Source organism: Gossypium arboreum, chromosome 6, assembly GCF_025698485.1.
Source record: "Gossypium arboreum isolate Shixiya-1 chromosome 6, ASM2569848v2, whole genome shotgun sequence".
In the NCBI taxonomy this organism is placed as follows: Eukaryota; Viridiplantae; Streptophyta; class Magnoliopsida; order Malvales; family Malvaceae; genus Gossypium; species Gossypium arboreum.
In genome coordinates, this window is record NC_069075.1 from 141,762,505 (window position 1) to 141,781,675 (window position 19,171).

The 19,171-nt window shown below is 31.8% G+C and overlaps 4 protein-coding genes across 7 annotated transcripts; 3 read left to right on the forward strand and 1 right to left on the reverse strand.

The window, feature by feature from the left end:
- The first annotated feature begins 1,475 nt into the window (after nt 1–1,475).
- LOC128293928 (polcalcin Phl p 7-like) lies at nt 1,476–1,897 on the forward strand. The gene has a single exon (XM_053029505.1). It carries the CDS (start codon nt 1,645–1,647, stop codon nt 1,888–1,890), a length of 246 nt encoding a protein of 81 aa, XP_052885465.1. The 5' UTR covers nt 1,476–1,644; the 3' UTR covers nt 1,891–1,897.
- A 5,848-nt stretch (nt 1,898–7,745) lies between these two features.
- On the forward strand, nt 7,746–8,112 carry LOC128293846 (polcalcin Phl p 7-like). The gene has a single exon (XM_053029401.1). The coding sequence runs from the start codon at nt 7,819–7,821 to the stop codon at nt 8,110–8,112; it is 294 nt and encodes a 97-aa protein (XP_052885361.1). The 5' UTR covers nt 7,746–7,818.
- A 2,168-nt stretch (nt 8,113–10,280) lies between these two features.
- LOC108481804 (polcalcin Phl p 7-like) lies at nt 10,281–11,116 on the forward strand. Its single transcript, XM_017784883.2, has one exon. The coding sequence runs from the start codon at nt 10,406–10,408 to the stop codon at nt 10,694–10,696; it is 291 nt and encodes a 96-aa protein (XP_017640372.1). The 5' UTR covers nt 10,281–10,405; the 3' UTR covers nt 10,697–11,116.
- Nucleotides 10,903–18,115, reverse strand: LOC108483342 (phosphatidate phosphatase PAH2-like). Of its 4 annotated transcripts, none has more exons than XM_053029511.1 (13): nt 17,939–18,115; nt 15,868–16,861; nt 14,846–15,650; nt 14,005–14,582; nt 13,797–13,870; nt 13,435–13,519; nt 12,936–13,022; nt 12,711–12,783; nt 12,282–12,325; nt 12,047–12,175; nt 11,500–11,598; nt 11,270–11,412; nt 10,903–11,172 (listed from the first exon to the last, which is right to left on the reverse strand). In XM_053029511.1, exons 2-12 carry the CDS (start codon nt 16,756–16,758, stop codon nt 11,356–11,358), a joined length of 2,922 nt encoding a protein of 973 aa, XP_052885471.1. In that variant the 5' UTR covers nt 16,759–16,861; nt 17,939–18,115; the 3' UTR covers nt 10,903–11,172; nt 11,270–11,355. The 4 variants fall into 4 exon arrangements, with proteins under 4 accessions (XP_052885471.1, XP_052885470.1, XP_017642175.1 ...); XM_053029510.1 differs by having other exon boundaries at nt 15,868–17,278; nt 17,939–18,107; XM_017786686.2 differs by having other exon boundaries at nt 15,868–17,407; nt 17,939–18,095.
- Between the last annotated feature and the right edge of the window lie 1,056 nt (nt 18,116–19,171).

Genomic DNA, 19,171 nt, shown 5'->3' on the forward strand with positions numbered 1-19,171 from the left:
GCACATCAGCGCACTAAAACTCACATTCTCCTACATTAGCAACAATACTTATACCGATCAAGTGAAAACTCAATCAGTGATTAATACTTAGTTAATCTCAGGTAAGTAAAATTATTTAACTATTTAAGAGTAATTTAAGAAATCAACGGAGGAAAAAAAACAATCTTAAAATGCTCATTTTTCAATTAAATGAACTTGAAAATAAAAAATTTGTCATTCTAGAACCTATATTTATATTAAGCTTCTAACTTAGTTGGTGTCATATTTCAACCGGGCACCAGTTCATTTGGAAAAATATTAAAATACCCTTTTACATTTTATATAAAATCAATAACAACTCAACTATAGTAAGATTTGAACTTGTGTCACAATAAATTTTAAATATTTAAGTTTATCATTTCAACCAAATATTCATTTAATTTTTATATAAATTTTTAATAAATATATTTATTAGGTAATCTTTTGTACTCATATTGTAGGTGTGCTATAATCTAATTTTTATTTAAGACACTCGTTTTTCGTGTTAAAAAGAGACGCAATTCGAGGATAGAAGAAAAGATTAAAAATATCAAATTTTACAAATAAATATTAGTGTAATAATAAAATACATTATATTTTTAGGAAAAAAACTTAAGTTGAAACCTTAAAAGATGAAAAATATTTAATTCTACACAAGAAAAACTGGATTTTAAACCACAAATTTATGAAATATCAATAGCACTACCAAAGCCATCAAGGGGTACACAGCTTTGGCTCCTATAAAGTGGCTCAAATATCCTTTCTTTAATGCCCTTTTTTTGGCTACCAATGGCAAAGAACACGCATCAAACACTTTTAGTACTTTTTTATGGCTTTTATAGGGTTTGTTTATAATTAAGTTAAGAAGGAATAAAAGTATATTAGGCAAAGTTTGCAAAAAAAAACTATTGATAAATCTATTTCATTAATGTTTCCTATGGTATAAACAATTTTGAGTCTAAAATTTTGGACAAATTATGGGTTTAGTCCCTCTACTATGCTAATCTAAATAGTTAACACCGTTTTTGTCATAAAAAAATCCATGTCAGCATGATGTAGGGAGTATTGTTTTTAAGAGAAAACCCATGTCAATATTTTAATAGGAAAAGTTAGTGTTACTTATTTCAACTAACTAGTGACATTATAAAAGTAGAATACTAAATTATGCTAAGTTAAAGCATAGATATTAAATCCTAAATTTATGTTTAGTATATGGACCAAAGCAATATAAAAGGTTAATGGTGTTACCTATTTTGATTAATTAGTAACATTGTAAAAGTAGAATGTCAAATTATGTCAAATTAAAGCATAAAAACTAATTCCCAAATTTAAGTATAATAGAGGGACCAAAACTATAATTTAACCTTAAACTTTTAAAGACTTTTGCTTTTTCTTAAAATACGCTTCCGGCATGTTTAAATTAAGCTAAAGCCAATCATTTTCAATATATTGTATTGGCAAAGGCACAAAACACAAGGGAATGGTATAAATATTAGAAACCTTCAAACGTTTGTACATTGGGGAAGTTAGCAAGCAAATTACAGTGTGACGAAGGGATTTTCCGGGCTTCTATTTATCGGAAATGGCTTTAAAACTCGTGCGTACTCCGTTGATGGCAAGCGGGAAATGACGATAGATGAGTTCAAAAGATGGTTAAAGAAATTCGATGATGATAAAGATGGCAGGATTAGCAGAGACGAGCTTGCCGATGCTATACGAGTCTCCAATGGTGGATGGTTCACTAGGAGGAAGAGCAAGCGTATAATCAGATCGGTGGATGCCAATGGTAGTGGCTTCATTGATGATAATGAGATCAAAAACCCTGCGGAATTTGCAGAGAAACACTTGAATGTGAGAATTTTGCATTTGTAAAGCGTTCATTTGAATTGTATCCATTTACTTTATTACATTTTTTTGTTAATCAATGGGAAAATTCCGAGTTCCTTTCATCAGTGTACACAAAGGGTAAATCCAGTAGATTCATTCATCTTTAAAAGATAACATTCATCTTAGTATGTACTTGAAAGAATTGGGTTGATTGGATTACAAGCAATCCTATGAACTAATAATGAAAGATTTATTTTGTATAAGCAACAAATATATATATATAAACAATAATTAATACCCTTTTCTCCCATGAATGTATACATACTGGAAATGTTTGTGGGATCACAATAATTCACTATACAAATTATTAATCAAACTACAATTAAGCCAATATAAAGCTTCAGAGATTCTATAAAAAATTTCAAATAAATTATTTTCGACGATAACCGAGAATTGGCCGAAATCTGCACTTTCGAGAGCAGGGTGAAAGTTCTTCAAGCAGTCTTGATTATTTATAACCTGTAATTAGCTACCGTTATCGTGTTATGAACAGTTTATGGTAATAGCTGGTGGTATCTCGGGAAGTACAGGCAAAACCAACATCAAATTTTTATGCCTGGACAGCTCCGGAATGATCGAAGAAATCAATCATCCATCTATCTTGGCGTCCAAATGCTAAAGCAACATACTTGAATGTGAAAATTTTGTATTTGTAAAGTGGTTGTTTGAATCGTATCTCTTTATTTATTCCTTTTTCTTTTTTTTTTTTTGGTCTATCAGACAATGTTAACAATCAAGAGTTAATCTAATATCAAACCTCGGCATACACATTCATCTTATATTTATGATGTATGAACTTTAGAAAATTGGATTACAAGCAATCTCCTATGAACTAATAAATAATAAAGAAGGTATATTTTGTATAAACAACGGTAAACTACATATTTAGCCACCCAATTATCATTAATTTTTATTTTGGGTACTACAGATTAAAAATTTGCAAAAAGGGCACCATATTACGAACCATTTTCGTTTCGATTACCCGCCGTTAATTTGGGGTTAGACAATGTTATTGTACATTCATTTTAGTTACCCAATTTTAATAAATTTTCATTTTGTTTACTCGTTTTATACCAATTCAGGGTGTTGTGAAATAGTTGTACCTTCCTCTATCTTCTTGGTATAAAGTTGTTGCTTAAGGTAGAGTCGGTTCATCAATGACTTCGTCATGTACTTGCCATTTTATTGGAGCCACAAATAAGCGCGGTGGTCTCTTCAGCTACTCCTTGTAATGCTGTATCACTTACACATAGTAGAATAACACTATGTGCTGTCTCTATTATCCCCTTCTTCTATTTTTCAAGAGTGTGTTAGATAATTTAAGCAATCATTGGTGAACCAGCATTACCCGCATGTTGATGCATTATAGAATGAAGTTATTTTTGTCAATATATTTTCTCAACTTTGTATTTAGTTGATAACATACTTGTAATTATAGTAACGTTTTAAGTGAAAACAGAAGCAACAAAAAATAACACGAACACAACCGCTTTGTAAATACTATAAAAATAATTTAAACGAAGCTCTGATACTAATTTATCAAAAATAGATTGAACTAAGTATATTAATATGACCACAAATGAATTTACTAAGAATAAATAAGACTAACAACAAATAATGACAATTGAAACACCAAATATTTATTGCCACACCAATTTGTTGCCTAGAAATCTTAGACATTTTTTTCATTTCAAATTACAACTATATTAATAATTCCAATTAGAATCAATTATTATAAACATTAAATTGAATAACTACCTAAACACAAATTAATTAACATAATTAGAATAAATATGAAAATCCGGAAGTGAATGCAAGGGGTAAGCAATGATTTTGGTCCTCTCAAAATGGTAAAATTTCTTTTAAATCCCTTAAAAAATTTAAAAAATAATAAATTAGTATAATGTTAAAATTATCTTTTGACCCAAAAAATTTATAATATAATTCTAACCCCTAAATTTTTTGTTACCTCAATATTTACCCACACATTTATATAAAGTGAGACTTGAACGTAAAATATCGAGGCTTAAACATTGCCATTGAATCAATATCTTATTCACCGGATATTATCTTTTAAGTATGACTACCCTAACTAAGCTAAACTTTAATTCTTTGAACCCTCTATTCACGGTTAGCGATTGTGTAACAGCCTATTTCAGTGGTGTCGGAACAGTGATTTGAGATCACTAAATCCGACAAATGAGTAGGAAATATTATTAATTTAGTGAGTATAAGTTAAATGTGAAGTTAGGAAAATTTTTGAAATAGTGAAATGTACAAATATATATATATATATATATATATATATATTAAAATAATTAGAATTGAAAACGAGGTATCGAGACCTCGGGAATTTTAAATCGAGCCATAAATATTTTTATAAATATTTATGGAGTGTTAATAAGTTAGTATTAAAGTTTCGTCAAGAAATTTTAAAGTACTGATAGCTAATTGAACAACAAGGACTAAATTGTATCAAATGTAAAATTGTGGGAAATGATTAAATAGCTTAAATTATAAAAGAAAGAGGGTTTAAAAGGAAAATAGACCCAAGATCTATTTGGGCTGGACGTCAAGAGAATGAAATCACCAAGAAAATAAGGGTAAAATTGGAAAATTGTAAAATTTACTTAATAAAGCTAGGACTAAAGTGGAATTATCTAGATTTCTCTTTATTTTTCTGCATTCTCATCAGCAAAAACACCATGGAAGAGTTCTATTAAGCTGGTTTTTCATATTTTACTGCAAGTAAGTTCAATTCTTGATTATTTATTGAAATTTTTGTGTTTTTGTGACTTTTACAACTAGGTCCATTTGTTGAATTCATTAGTTCTTGATTCTATGAAAGAAATTGAAAGTTTCTATGAATATGTGCTGGAAGTATATGATGATTTGATATAGAATTAGAGCTTTAAATTGTTTATATGCTGATTTTATTGAAAGAATTGAATAGAAAGTGAATGTTTGGGACCTAAATTGTAAAAGAGTTTGAAGTTAGAGTTTTATGTGGAAATTCTGAATTTCAATAGTTATGAAATAACTTATAATGTCTAGGAAAAGTATTAATTGAGAAAATTAGTTTAATTGAGGGGTTAATTAAGTAAGGACTGAATTGTATGAACTGTGAAATTTGGGCTAAAATGAAAATCAACATTTTGCACTAAAACAGTTTTGGACAGCAGCAATAGTCTAATTTTGAAAAATCTCCAAAAATTGTATAAATCTAACTAGAGGATGAATAAAATATGAAATTAAAGCTTATTGAGTCTAGTTTCTTATAGAAGAAACGGTGTAAGCAATGGAATTGTAAATCATGAGATATAATAAGTTTTGTGAGATAATGTCAGAATGATTTCGGGTTCCCCTTTTCTGAATTTGGAAAATCAACAAAAATTGGAGAAAAATAATTAAGGGATTAAATTTATATGGTTAAAATCCTTAAAGAGTCTATTTTCAATAGAAATAAGTGGGAACATCATCCGAATCTCGTACGATGAGATAATTAATTCTTAGTGAAGAAGGGTCGGAACTGTCAGACAGCAGAACAGGGGCAACTTTAAAGAATTAACTATACTTATTGGATAAACCAAAAAATTCTGAAAATTTTATGGTAATAATATAAGTAAGTCTAGTTTCAGGGAAAATTAGCGGATCTTAATTTCGAGTTATGTAGCTTAAGATATAAATAATTTAGTGACTATGACGCAAATGGACAGTTTTGAATATACATAAGTAAATAGTGAAATTATTGATAATGTTACTTGTTGCATGTTATATAAATTAAGGATGTGGAATGGAGAGGAGGAGGAGGAAAAATATGTATGAATATTCATCTAGCATGGCTAATTTGCATGTTTTAGGCTCAGGGACTAAATTGAATAAAAGTAAAACTTTATGGGTAATTTTGTAAAAATTTCAGAAATGACCAAATTGCATGAAATGGATTATTTTATTATTTAAATTACAAAATTGAATGAAATTATTAATTTAGCTCAAGATCAGGGAAAAACATGTTATAAGGATTAAATTGAAAAGTATTGAAATTATAGAAAATTCTGACATTTTATAGAATTCATAGGTTGTTATCAATTTGTGTGAGAATAACGGCTGGAAATAAGGATTAAATTGCAATAATTTTATTTTATTTTAACCTAAGGATGAAATCGTCATTAATTAAAAGTTTAGGGGCAAAATGATGATTTTGTTTAGAGCATTAGTTGAATGTATTATAACATGAAATAAATGAAAACAACGATCAAATTTCTTTATAAAGATCTGGATGACTTGAATACGAGACTTGAACGTGGTAAAGAAAAGATATCGGATTAATGAAATATCTAATAAATGAATCGGTAACTCCGGTAATGCTCCGTAACTCTATTCTGGTGACGGATTCGGGTTAGGGGCATTACAGGTTGGCACAAACTAAGGTTTCCAATAAAATATATAAAGATGGTAAAAATACTCAAATCTAATAAATTTTAATTTGATTCGATTTGAGTTTTTTTTAAATCAAATTTTAATGTTGGTTTAAATTTTCAAAATACAGCTTTTATATATAATGTTAAATTAAAATATATAATAACAATTTTTTAATATTTACTCCAACATAATTATATTTAAAAATAATTAATAGTATAAGATAATAAAAATTAAAATTATTTATTCTATTTTGATAAAAATAAAATTAAAAATTATAACATATTGAATCGAGATGAGTCGAAATCGAATATAACTTTAATTTTTCAGATCGAATTTACTATGAATAAATTAATATCTAATTTCGAATGGAGTCCCCCATGCCATCTCTAAATATATAGCCCACAAACATTAATCTATTCTAAGCCATCAAAGGGTACCCATCTGTTAAATGCATATTGGGTACAACTTTGGCTATATAAGGGGGAGGCTCAAATATCCCATTTTTTAATGACCCTTTACACGAAAGATTGTATTAACATAATTGCCTAACTTAGTGGCTGACAACTCTAATCAAAATTTTCATATATTAATCACTTATCGTCTGGTTCCTTGGATTTGAACATGCATCATATAGTTTTAGCACTTCTTTTATGGCCCTATTGCCTTTGTTTATGCTAACTTATGAAGGAACAAATGAATATTAGGCAACGTTTGCGAAAAAAAGCTACCCATATATCTTCTTCTTTTTTCAATGCTTTTTAGGGTACTAACAATTGTGTTTAATTCTATCCAAAGAAAAAAAAAACAATTGTGTTTAAAACTTTGGTCAAATTTGGTTTTAGTCCCTCTAATATATTCAACTTTGAAAATTTATCACTACACTTTAATTTGATGTAATTTGATCATTACTTCACTTCCATCATAAGAATATTCATGTCACAACATGATGAATTGGCATGACCTTTTTAAGAAAAAAAACCATGTTAACATTTTTATAGACTATGTCAAATTAAAACATGGATACTACTCGATTGAGTCTTAGTTCGATTGGCGTAAGTATTATTGTCAATGCAGAAGGATGTGAGTTTAAGTTCGCTGAAGCGCGTTATCCTCCTAATAATGGTCGGGGAGGGGCTATGGATAATTCTAAGTATTGAATCAAAAAGAACAAATATGATTAGAATTTATAATGAGATTTTTTTTTTTTAAAACATAGATACAAAATTTTAAATTTAAGCCTAATAGGAACAAAACTAAATTTTTACCTAAACTTTTAAAGACTTTTGCTTTTGCTTGAAATACGCGTCCGCATGTTTTAATTAAGCTGCTAAAGCCAATCCACTTCTATATTGTATTTGCAAAAGCACAGTGGAATGGTATAAATATGAGAAGCCTTCAAACGTTTGTACATTGGGGAAGTTGGCTAGATAGCTATCAAGCAATCAAATTACAGGGTGCGACCAAGGGTTTTCCGGGCTTCGATTATCGGGAATGGCCATTAAAACTCGTACGTACTCTGTCGTCGATGGCAAGCGGGAAATGACGATGGATGAGTTCAAAAGATGGTTAAAGAAATTTGATGATGATAAGGATGGAAGGATTAGCAGAGACGAGCTTGCCGATGCTATACGAGTCTCCCGCGGTGGATGGTTCACTGGGAGGAAGAGCAAGCGTATAATCGGATCGGTGGATGCCGATCGTAATGGCTTTATTGATGATAATGAGATCAAAAACCTTGCGGAATTTGCAGAAAAATACTTGAACATTAAAATTTTGTATTTGTAAAGTGATTATTTGAATCGTATCCCTTTATTTATTCCTTTTTGGTTGATCAAACAATGTTAATAATCCGAGTTCTTTTCACAGAAGATAAATCCAATAGATTCGATCATCTTTAAAATATTGCATTCATGTCAGTATGTACTTCAGAAAATTGGGTTGATAGGATTACAAATCTCCTATGAACCAATAATGAAATGTTATTTTGTAATAGCAACAAATATATATGATTTGTCAAATTCGAATTGTCTTTATATGATTTCCAACGAGATTAGAAAATAAAAAGATCGGAAGGAATCCAACGAAATACTTTAAATGAAATGGGGTTCCCTCAAGAATGAACTCGGAGAAAATAGAGTAGAAATTAATATAATAAAAAAATTCTGATTCTAATAAGATCATCAAAACAAGAAGAGCGAAGACGCTCAATAAAAAAAAAAGTTTTTTTCTTCCCCAACCGGATTCTATTATTTTATTTGTTTTTTCTTACAACACGACAATTTTGATTATCAGATTTTTTGACTAAAGCATCAGTCTATATTTGATAATTTTGAATCAATTGAAAGGGTAAGCCTATTTATTTCTGGTTCTAAGAGCAATAATTCTAGCGGTCGATTCACTTCTTTCAAACAATAATTAAAACTACCCCTTTCTCCCATGAATGTATTCAACTTCTTGAGCTTAATCTAGTTGTTTAATCACACAATGCCTAGAATTAGCAATAATCCTTTCTCAACCCATAAATAAGAGAATAATGCGTTTCAGCACACTCGAACTCACATCCTTCTGCACTAGCAACAAAATCCATGCCAATCGAGTTAAGACTCAACTGATGACTAATACTTAGTTAACCTCAAGTAAGTAAAATTATTCAAGTGTTTAAGAGTAATTTAAGAAATTAAGGGAGGAAAAAAACAACCTTAAAATGCTCAATTTTCAATTAAATGGACTTGAAAACCGAAAATTTGTCATTCTAGTATCTATACTTATATTAAGCTTCTAACTTAGTTGGTGTCATATATCAATCGGGCACCAATTTAATTAGAAAAATATTAAAATACCCTTTTATATACAAAGTAAGTTAAAAAAAAAAGGTTGCAACTTGAGGACAAAAGAAGGGTTTAAAATTTTCATATTTTACAAATAAGTGATGGGTGCAATAATAAAACACATTGTATTTCTAGAAAAAGAACCCAAGTTCAATTATTAAAAATGACATTATTAGAACAACAACTATAAATTCCAAAATAATATATTTATATGTCGCAAAACAAATATGAAAAGTACTTAATTCTACACGAGAAAAACTGAATTTTAAACCACAAATTTATGAAATATCAATAGCACTACCAAAGCCATCATGGGGTACACAGCTCTGGCTCCTATAAAGTGGCTCAAATATCCTTCCTTTAATGTCCTTTTTTTGGCTACCAATGCCAAAGAACATGCATCAAACACTTTCCAAAGAACATGCATCAAACACTTTTAGTACTTTTTTATGGCTTTTATAGGTGTTTATAATTAAGTAAAGAAGGAATAAAAGTATATTAGGCAAAGTTTGCAAAAAAAAGCTATTGATAAATCTATTTCATTAATGTTTCCTGTGGTATAAACAATTTTGAGTCTAAAAGTTTGGACAGATTATGGGTTTACTCCCTCTATTATGTTAATCTAAATAGTTAACACTGTTAACTATTTTGGTTAAAATATTGTAGTAATTTTTTCTTTAAAATACTGTTTTTGTCATAAAAAAATCCATGTCAGCATGATAAGTTGGGAGTATTGTTTCTAAGAGAAAACCCGTGTCAATATTTTAATAGGAAAAGTTAGTATTATTGATTTCAACTAACTAGTGACATTATAAAAGTAGAATACTAAATTATGCTAAGTTAAAGCATAAAAATTAAATCCTAAATTTATGTCTAGTATATGTATCAAAGCAATACAAAAGGTTAACGATGTTACCTATTTCGATTAATTAGTGACATTGTAAAAGTAAATTGTCAAATTATATCAAATTAAAGCATAAAAAGTAATTCCCAAATTTAAGTCTAATAGAGGGATCAAAACTATAATTTAACCTTAAACTTTTAAAGACTTTTGCTTTTGCTTAAAATACGCTTTCGGCATGTTTAAATTAAGCTAAAGCCAATCAGTTTCTATATATTGTATTTGCAAAGGCACAAAACACAAGGAAATGGTATAAATATTAGAAACCTTCAAACATTTGTACATTGGGGAAGTTAGCAAGCAAATTACAGTGTGACGAAGGGATTTTCCGGGCTTCTGTTTATCAGAAATGGCCATTAAAACTCGTGCGTACTCCGTCGATGGCAAGCGGGAAATGACGATAGATGAGTTCAAAAGATGGTTAAAGAAATTCGATGATGATAAAGATGGCAAGATTAGCAGAGACGAGCTTGCCGATGCTATACGAGTCTCCAATGGTGGATGGTTCACTAGTAGGAAGAGCAAGCGTATAATCAGATCGGTGGATGCCAATGGTAGTGGCTTCATTGATGATAATGAGATCAAAAACCTTGTGGAATTTGCAGAGAAACACTTGAAGGTGAGAATTTTGCATTTGTAAAGCGTTCATTTGAATCGTATCCATTTACTTTATTCCATTTTTTTGTTAATCAATGGGAAAATTCCGAGTTCCTTTCGTCAGTGTACACAAAGGGTAAATCCTGTAGATTCATTCATCTTTAAAAGATAACATTCATCTTAGTATGTACTTGAAAGAATTGGATTGATTGGATTACAAGCAATCTCCTATGAACTAATAATGAAAGATTTATTTTGTATAAGCAACAAATATATATATAAACAATAATTAAAACTACCCTTTTCTCCCATGAATGTATACATACTGGAATTGTTTGTGGGATCACAATAATTCACTATACAAATTATAAATCAAACTACAATGAAGCCATTATAAAGCTTCAGAGATTCTATAAAAAATTTCAAATAAATTATTTTCGACGACAACCGAGAGTTGACCGAATCTGCACTTTTGAGAGCAGGGTGAAAGTTCTTCAAGCAGTCATGATTATTTATAACCTGTAATTTGCCACCGTTATCGTGTTATAAACAGTTTATGATAATAGCTGGTGGTATCTCGGGAAGTACAGGCAAAACCAACAACAAATTTTTATACCTGGACAGCTCCGGAATGATCGAAGAAATCATCATCCATCTATCTTGTCATCCAAATGCTAAAGCAACATACTTTAGCCGACAACTTCATATGTCGAATACAGGAGGTGGCAGTTTCCAGAAATTCCACGAATTGAAATCTTCCTGTAATCAATAGAAGTAAAGAACTTAAGCAACAACCCAGTACTAATAGTCGTTGTGAGATAAATGGAAAAGAAAACGGAGCAAAACCTGCTCGGAGGAGGTAGTCGGTGGAAACATGCCATGAACAAGAGCGTGAAGAGATGTATAAGATTTTGTGTCAACACGACGGTTCACGGCAACCTCACCCTACAAACACAAAACCATTAGAAGAGAAAGTTTGGGGTAAAAGTACCATGGAAGCTCTTGTATTATGGATCCTATACTCGAAAAACATGTACATAGATCACAAAGCAAATTAGTCCTTTTATTAAAAATTCCATCATTTTTACTGTTAAAAACTTGTCCTTGTGCACCAACATGAGGAGCACGTGATATGCCACATGTTACTGTCTGATTTTTCTATTAACCACGTCTTTTTAACAGTACAAAGGGATGAATTTTTAAAAGAAATAACCAATTTGCTATTTGATCTAATTTGCAGAGACTAATTTGCCCATTTTTTTAGTAGAAAGAGCAAAATACAATCTAATTCCTATCACAGGGGCTTCCATAGTACTTTTACCGAAAGTTTAGTGCAGTAACATCAGAAGTATACAGTCGCCTTTCTTTAAGCATGAAAGCGCTAATTAATTACCTTTGGGTTAATAATGAAGATTTTTCCTATCGGGATTCCAACCTTAACGTAGCTGATTTCATCGGTGTCTCTATTCCCGAAACCAGCATAGAATGGATTGCAATCAGATGGAAACAATGCCTTAATCTCCTGTAAATCAAATATATAGATAAATATATATATTAAAAAATTAAAATGTTCCGAATTTTGGACTCATAATGAGGAGCTCTTCTAATAACCGAGCAGAGAAACTAACCTCTAAGCAAGCAATCTTGAACTCATGAGGAGCTCTTCTAATAACTGAAAAATAAATAGGATGTTTCAGTTTAAATAATGTGGTTTGAGACATAGATGTGTAATAAACTCTGGTATGCTTGAAGGGTTAAAATCATATGACCCAAACCGGAATAATAACATATTGAATATGAATATGAAGCCCATTTAACTTCATAGGAAGCTTAATTCCTACATGATAGCAGAAACAAAATAAAATAGGACAAGGTTTCATTGAATTTATTGCAGCTCAAAGTGTCATAACAACTAAACTTTTGATTCTTTTTTTCAGGTTATAATTGCAGGTCTCAGTCTCATGCATCAGTTTCTGAAGGTACAGCTATGGCTTGTCATGTTATTTATTGCAGAAATGTCATAAATCTATTAAGTCACAGAAATGAAAGAGAGTTACCTTCTCGATATAGGGATGGAAAAAGTCCATCAGGGGATATAACAATTGGCCCATCTGGTAATGCCTTACCATCCTATAGATAAAAATCATGTTTGTCAAAAAGTTTCTCCCTTTTAAGAGCAATAGTGGTAAGTTAACACATAAGGACAACCGGAAACAAGAAACTTATAAAATATTTGAATTCACGGTTCAATAAAAGAAAAGCATTAGACTAGCATAGATTACCTGCTTAAGGTTGACTAAAAATTGTCTGGTGATATATGCCTGGGCTATTGCACGTGCACTAAGAAAAAGCAACTGATAACCATTTTCCTGTAATATGGAAGAAGAATTTTGATCCATTAATCATATTAACATTGTTATTCATATCCATGCATTAGAATCCATCTAAAATATAGTAAAGCACTTCTTTCTACGGTATGAAATAAGACAATGGTTGCACATATGCAATGGCCTCCACTAAGACCATATAAAGGTTGATACAATTCCTATACTACCCTAACACTTCGCGGACCCTTAAATCAAAGGATAATACATGCTTAAGCGCGCTTGAACCCATATCCTCCTAGTTGTTGCAACAACAACGATTAAATTTAGCTAAAGCTCAATCAGCACTAAGACCATATACGGTTCACAAACCAAAGGGATGTTTCTTTTTTTGGTTGTGCAAGGACTAGCAAAACCATGAACTAAGAAATTAAAATGGAAAATGAAGACAACCAACCTTAATAGCTGAAAATAAATGCGCAACACCTGTTTGTGACCAATCTATCCCGACCAAAGGCATGAACTGGCCAAGAACATCTGATCTGTAACCATATATATACAATTAGGGAAGCAAGAAATGACCAAGAGAAACCTTAGCTGCTGCACTTAAGAACTTAGGAAAGAACCAGATTATAAAAGAAAGCACTGTAAAAAAAAATTCAAGTAGGAATTCAAGACTATATTAAGTCATTCATTAACTTGAGCCAAGATTAAGACTTGCAGACAAAACAAAATATCACTGAAAGTTATCCAAAAGTTTATGTTAAAGCTGCATGTAAGAATAAATTAAATGCCAGTAAATCTAAGAAACATCCTTACTTTGTAATTGTCCCGTCAACGTCTGAGATTACTACACGAGTGTTCCATTTCCACAAATAGATTCTGGCATCAACCTGTTTATTACATGCTTTTGAGTGAGCACATCCAGGACAACAAGTGATAAATCAGGAATGATCTTAACAACATAAAACTAAATAAGATTTCAGAAAGAATATGTAACTTCAAGTAAGGATTCAACAAAAAGGACCTGCTGCTTCCCTAGCATTGGGGTTGAAAACGTGAAGGTTATATGATTCATCCCATCCTTTAGATTCAACGAAGCCAACTGTTCAGAGGTTGGAGTGATTGCCCTGATCATTTTCTTCATCTGCTTGGATTTAAGCAAATTTTTATCATCGTCAATAGCAGCAGTAACCTCTGCAGCAATCTCAGCATCCAAATCTCTGGTATCGGCTGGAGCCAGTTGCACAGCCTTCCTAGATCTTGATCTTTTCAAAGAAAAAGGCCAAAGCCTCCAGCTACCACTACGGGAAACATCTTTTGATGGATCCCCTTCAATGGATTTCTCCACTCTGTCAACTGGTATCATGCCTTTGGGTTCAAATATTTTTTCACTTCCAAACGCAACCATCCCTAAAATAATAGGTGCTGCTTCATCCCATGGAAAGTAATGACCCCCAATTCGAACAACAAGTTTATCATTCTTCACAACAGCAGCACCTAAAGAGCTAATTTTTTTGCTATCCAGTTTTTCAGCATCAAACACTTCACATGCAGCTTCGGCCCCCATCCCTTCATATAGTAAGTGTTTGCAAAGAGATATCTCTGCATAAAGCACAATGGATGTCACTTTCCACAATTTATAGCCTAGAGAGCAGTTACACCAAAAAGACAATATTTCTTTTAATGTTTAACCAAAAATCATAACAAGTAGTAGGCATGTTGTACTTTAGCATGATAATTAATTTCTTGAGTGCTTTCTATTGTCCTTTTGGGACCAAGAAATCTATTTTAATATAGTACATAGTACCCATGTTCTCTTAACGATCAAAGAAAAGAAAAATAAAAGGATAAAAAATTGCTCTTACCAACAGCAGGATTATAAAGAGTATTTTTCAGTTTCCCTGAAGTCTCGCTCTCATCACTACTAGACCTTTCATGTTCTAATGGTTGTTCCTGATCTGCATCCAACCTTTTACAGCTCATATCATCTTTCGTGCTTGATGTCCACTTCATGGTTCCAGAACTTGAGTCCATAGAATGGCTTACAGGACGATGGTTATTTGCGTCAAACTTGGCATCCAGAGACCACATATTAGGAAGTGATTCCACCTGCAACCCATTATTCTCACCAGCTAGTCTATGATTTCTGGAAATACTAATAGGATTAGATATAGTCCTTGACTTTCCTACAGAGTCTTCTAGATCATTTGACGGATTCTCCTGAACAAAATTATCAGGATTTAAATATGACTCGTTATTAACATTACACAAACCATTTCCTTCATTTTCTATACAAGCTGAAGGATGGAGATCTTTATTTACAGAATCTGGCTCACAAAGTTTGAGTTCATCGAGGTCACTAAAAAGGAATTGTTCATCATCAGAACTCTCTGATGGTGGAATACTTCTCTTGGGGTTACGATCATGATAAAAGTTTTGAGAATCATCAACGGACTCCAAAGAACAATGGACAACATCGTCAGTATTTTTCTCATCTTCAGCTTGATCACCCAAATCACTGATGGTGGAAGAGGTGTGAAAGCTATGTAACTTCATTTCTTCTAAACCAATTACAGGGTCAACACTAGCCATTTGAGAGCAGGATTCCGAGACTGTTATTTCCCCTTCAGAATCCAACTCCATGTCCTCCGTTTGCTTAAGAACCATAACCTGAGTTTAACCATCTATTCCATCAGTTTCAGTAACAATTTTTAATTATCAATCAAGAGAATATTATTCAAAGAAAAAGCTTAGGTTCTTATAAATTCAAGTGTGGTTGCCTTCAAAAGAGCAATGCATCATTAAATAAGGTGCAAAATACACTTAAAATCATATTTGTTTAAAATGTTTCGGCAACTATATTGAACATTTTGAATAAGCGTTTCACCTCTGGCACTAGCGCAGTCGTTGTAACCAGCGTTTCAGCATGAACACGTAATTTCCCATTTCCTACATCGGAAACGCTCATTATTTGATGAGTTTGTTCACTTGAACCATCCGAAGTTATTACCGAGCTCTCTGACATTTTGGAGTAAACAAATGGTTGAAGACTCTCTGGAACAACCTCCTTATTGGAATTCCCAAGGACTGGTAAAACAACATTCCTTTCAGTACCACCGGGTTCTTCATCAAACCGCTTGTCCGTAAATTCTTCAAAGTTATGTTGACATTGTAGATCAGGACCACTCATGTCTAAGACAGCACCCATGTCGTTCTCATTGTGATCAGAATTTACAACACTTTGGTCATCAATACTTACCGAATTATTGACTATTACTTTGCTTTTATCTTCCATAAAACCTTCACCTAATGATGAGGGTTCATCAAGTTGTTGCTCCACACCTAGATAAGACACTTGTATGCTAGATTCCTCGACAGAATACTCCACATTCTCAAGGCCGGAATGAGAACTGACCTTTTGCTCGTTGCAGCATTCAGTTTCCTCTAGTAATGTCTGGTGACCAACACCATTTTCCTCATCATGTACTGAAGAGTGAAACTGGTTTTCTTCAACATTATTCTTTCCCTCCTCATCATGTACTGAAGATTGAAACTGGTTTTCTTCACGAGTAATCGGTGTATGCTCTTCGGAGCCTTTATCATCCAATGCATCATTCGTTGAAGGTAATCCAGAACCATTAGTATTTGATCCATTAGATATAAGATTAGTAGACCACTTCACCTCCAACAAGTCAGCAGCAATTTCAGCACGCTCCAAAGGATCTAACCTCATTACATCAGCAGCACCTATAGCTTCCTGGTAACCATCCTCCTTCATCGACCTCCGTCCAAAAACAAGTCCAAATATCCGTGACCTCCGAGAAGTAGTCCTAGCCAAAATCTTCCCATTACTCACATCAACATCACCCGCGGAATTAGACCTATCAGCATCATAGTTACAACTTTTAGACTTCATTGGCATTCTATTAACAGACATAGGCTCATCCGTATCATATCCAGAAGGAAAAGGAAATGGAACACCTTCAGATTCCCCTTCTTCACCATCTACTTCCCTTAAAAAATATGCTTCCCCTTTATGATCAAGAAACATATGGAAATTCGCTTCAATTCCATTAACACAGATACTAACAACCTTTTCCCTGGTCTTTAAAACCCCTTGAAATTTACCAAACCGAACATACCAAGGTGATGTTTTAAAGGTCCCATCAGGTTGTTCAACTACAATTATATCAACAGCACCACCAAAGGGATGAAAGGGACCAGACACAGTATAAACACCACGAGATATATAGCTACCTAGTCTCCCCACAGCATACATCCTCTTCCCTTTGAAAATTCTAAAGACACACCCAGATCTTAAACAGTTGAAAATTCAACCATAATTTAAAATCCCAATCCCAAAAGATTGCCTTTTTGTCTATTGGGATTCTTCAAATCTCACTCCAAAAAGCATAGAACTTACAATTCTGCAAATACCCAGATTATAAAACTCAAAATCAATACATAATTCAAGAACCCGATCAATTAAAAAAATCCTTTTTCTTAGCTAAAGAAAAAATAACGCACCAGTTAGAAACTTACAAAACTGATGAACAAAGCAATAGCGAGACAATAACGTATAAACTTGGGAATTGTTCAATGCTCAGTGAACTCCACCAAAAAGAAACAAGAAAAACATGAATCAAAGCAAACCAAACAAGATTAATAAAAAAAAAAAAAACAGCTGAGAAACTCTGGGTTTTTTTCTATTTTATAGTATATTTCTCAGTTGTAAATTCAAAAGGAAAAAAGAAAAAAAGGGATTTGAATACTTGATTGAACCAATCAAAATAAAAATAAATAAATGGGAAAAAAAGAGGACAGTTGATGGAATTAAAGCATATTCGTTCTTTTGACCATTAGAATGTACCAAGAAACATTTATATCATTAAAAACCCAACAAATAAAAATTTTTAGAAAAATATGTATAAGAAAAAATTAAAGGAAATGAAACGAACCTGGGAAAATTCAAAGCTTATACAGTGAGGCTTATGAGCAAAATAGAGAGAGATTTTGTATGTTGGGTGTGTACCTCGGAAATGTCGAGACTCGAGTGAGTAAGAAAAAGAAGAGAAGAGATTACGTGTCAGCAGAAAACAGCCAAAGCCCATTTTGCTATTCTAAGTAAAGAGTCAAAATGTGTTTTGGTCCTTCTCTTATGCTCAATTTTCGCACTTAGTCTTTCTTTTAAGGGTATACTACACCATTAGTCACTAAACTATGAGTAAGTTTTCGTTTTGGTCACTTAACTAAAAAAGTTACAATTTGATCATTGAACTATTTAAAAGTTCTCATTTAAGTCATTGTACTGTTAAAATCAATGTTATATGGCTTTTTTTGTTCACACTGTTTGCACCAATCAAAGTTCTCTTTCTCCTTTTCTTCTATAATTTATTTTTTTTTCATGAAACAATTTTGAATGTTAAGAATTTGCGAATCAAATTCAAATAGCTTTTTTCTTTGATCTCCAACACTAATCATCAATTTAACTTAGATCTAAGGTATGTTCTTCTACTTGTCAATGAGTACTAATTTACCATACCGATTGTCGAATCATTGCTCGAAATTCGTCAGCAGAACTTTAAAAAAAAAAACTTAATAATCCAATGACTTAATTAAAAAATTTTAAATAGTTCAGTGGCTTAAATAAAATTTTTTAAATAATTCAGTGACCAAATTGTAATTTTTTAATTAAGTGACCAAAATGAAAACTTTCATATTATTTAGTGACTAATAATGTAGTTTACCCTTCTTTTAAGGGGAGAAGAATGGGTGATAGAGTACTCGAACCTTGGTTTATGATGCCAACAAATAATAATTTTATATGATTTTGAATATCAGTCTCTATCCTTTAAATAGGCCCTCTTTTAATTTTATAATATTCGACCTTGCGTCAGTGCACAAATTACGAACACGAGAATTAGCACAAAATATTGAGATTTAAAAGCAATTTTGACTATTACTGTGAGTATAACAGATCAGTTGTAATATTTATAAGTGTACAATAGAACACTTACAGCATTTCAACAACCAAACCCAAAAGAGGACAAGTGTACAGAGAATGAACAACGATTAAACATGCAATTAAGAAGCCTAGATAGTTAATAGCTAAGTGTTATATTACAGCAATCCATAAAATGAAGTGAATTAATCTAAATTATATCTGAAAGGACTAAAACTAAAATTTTACC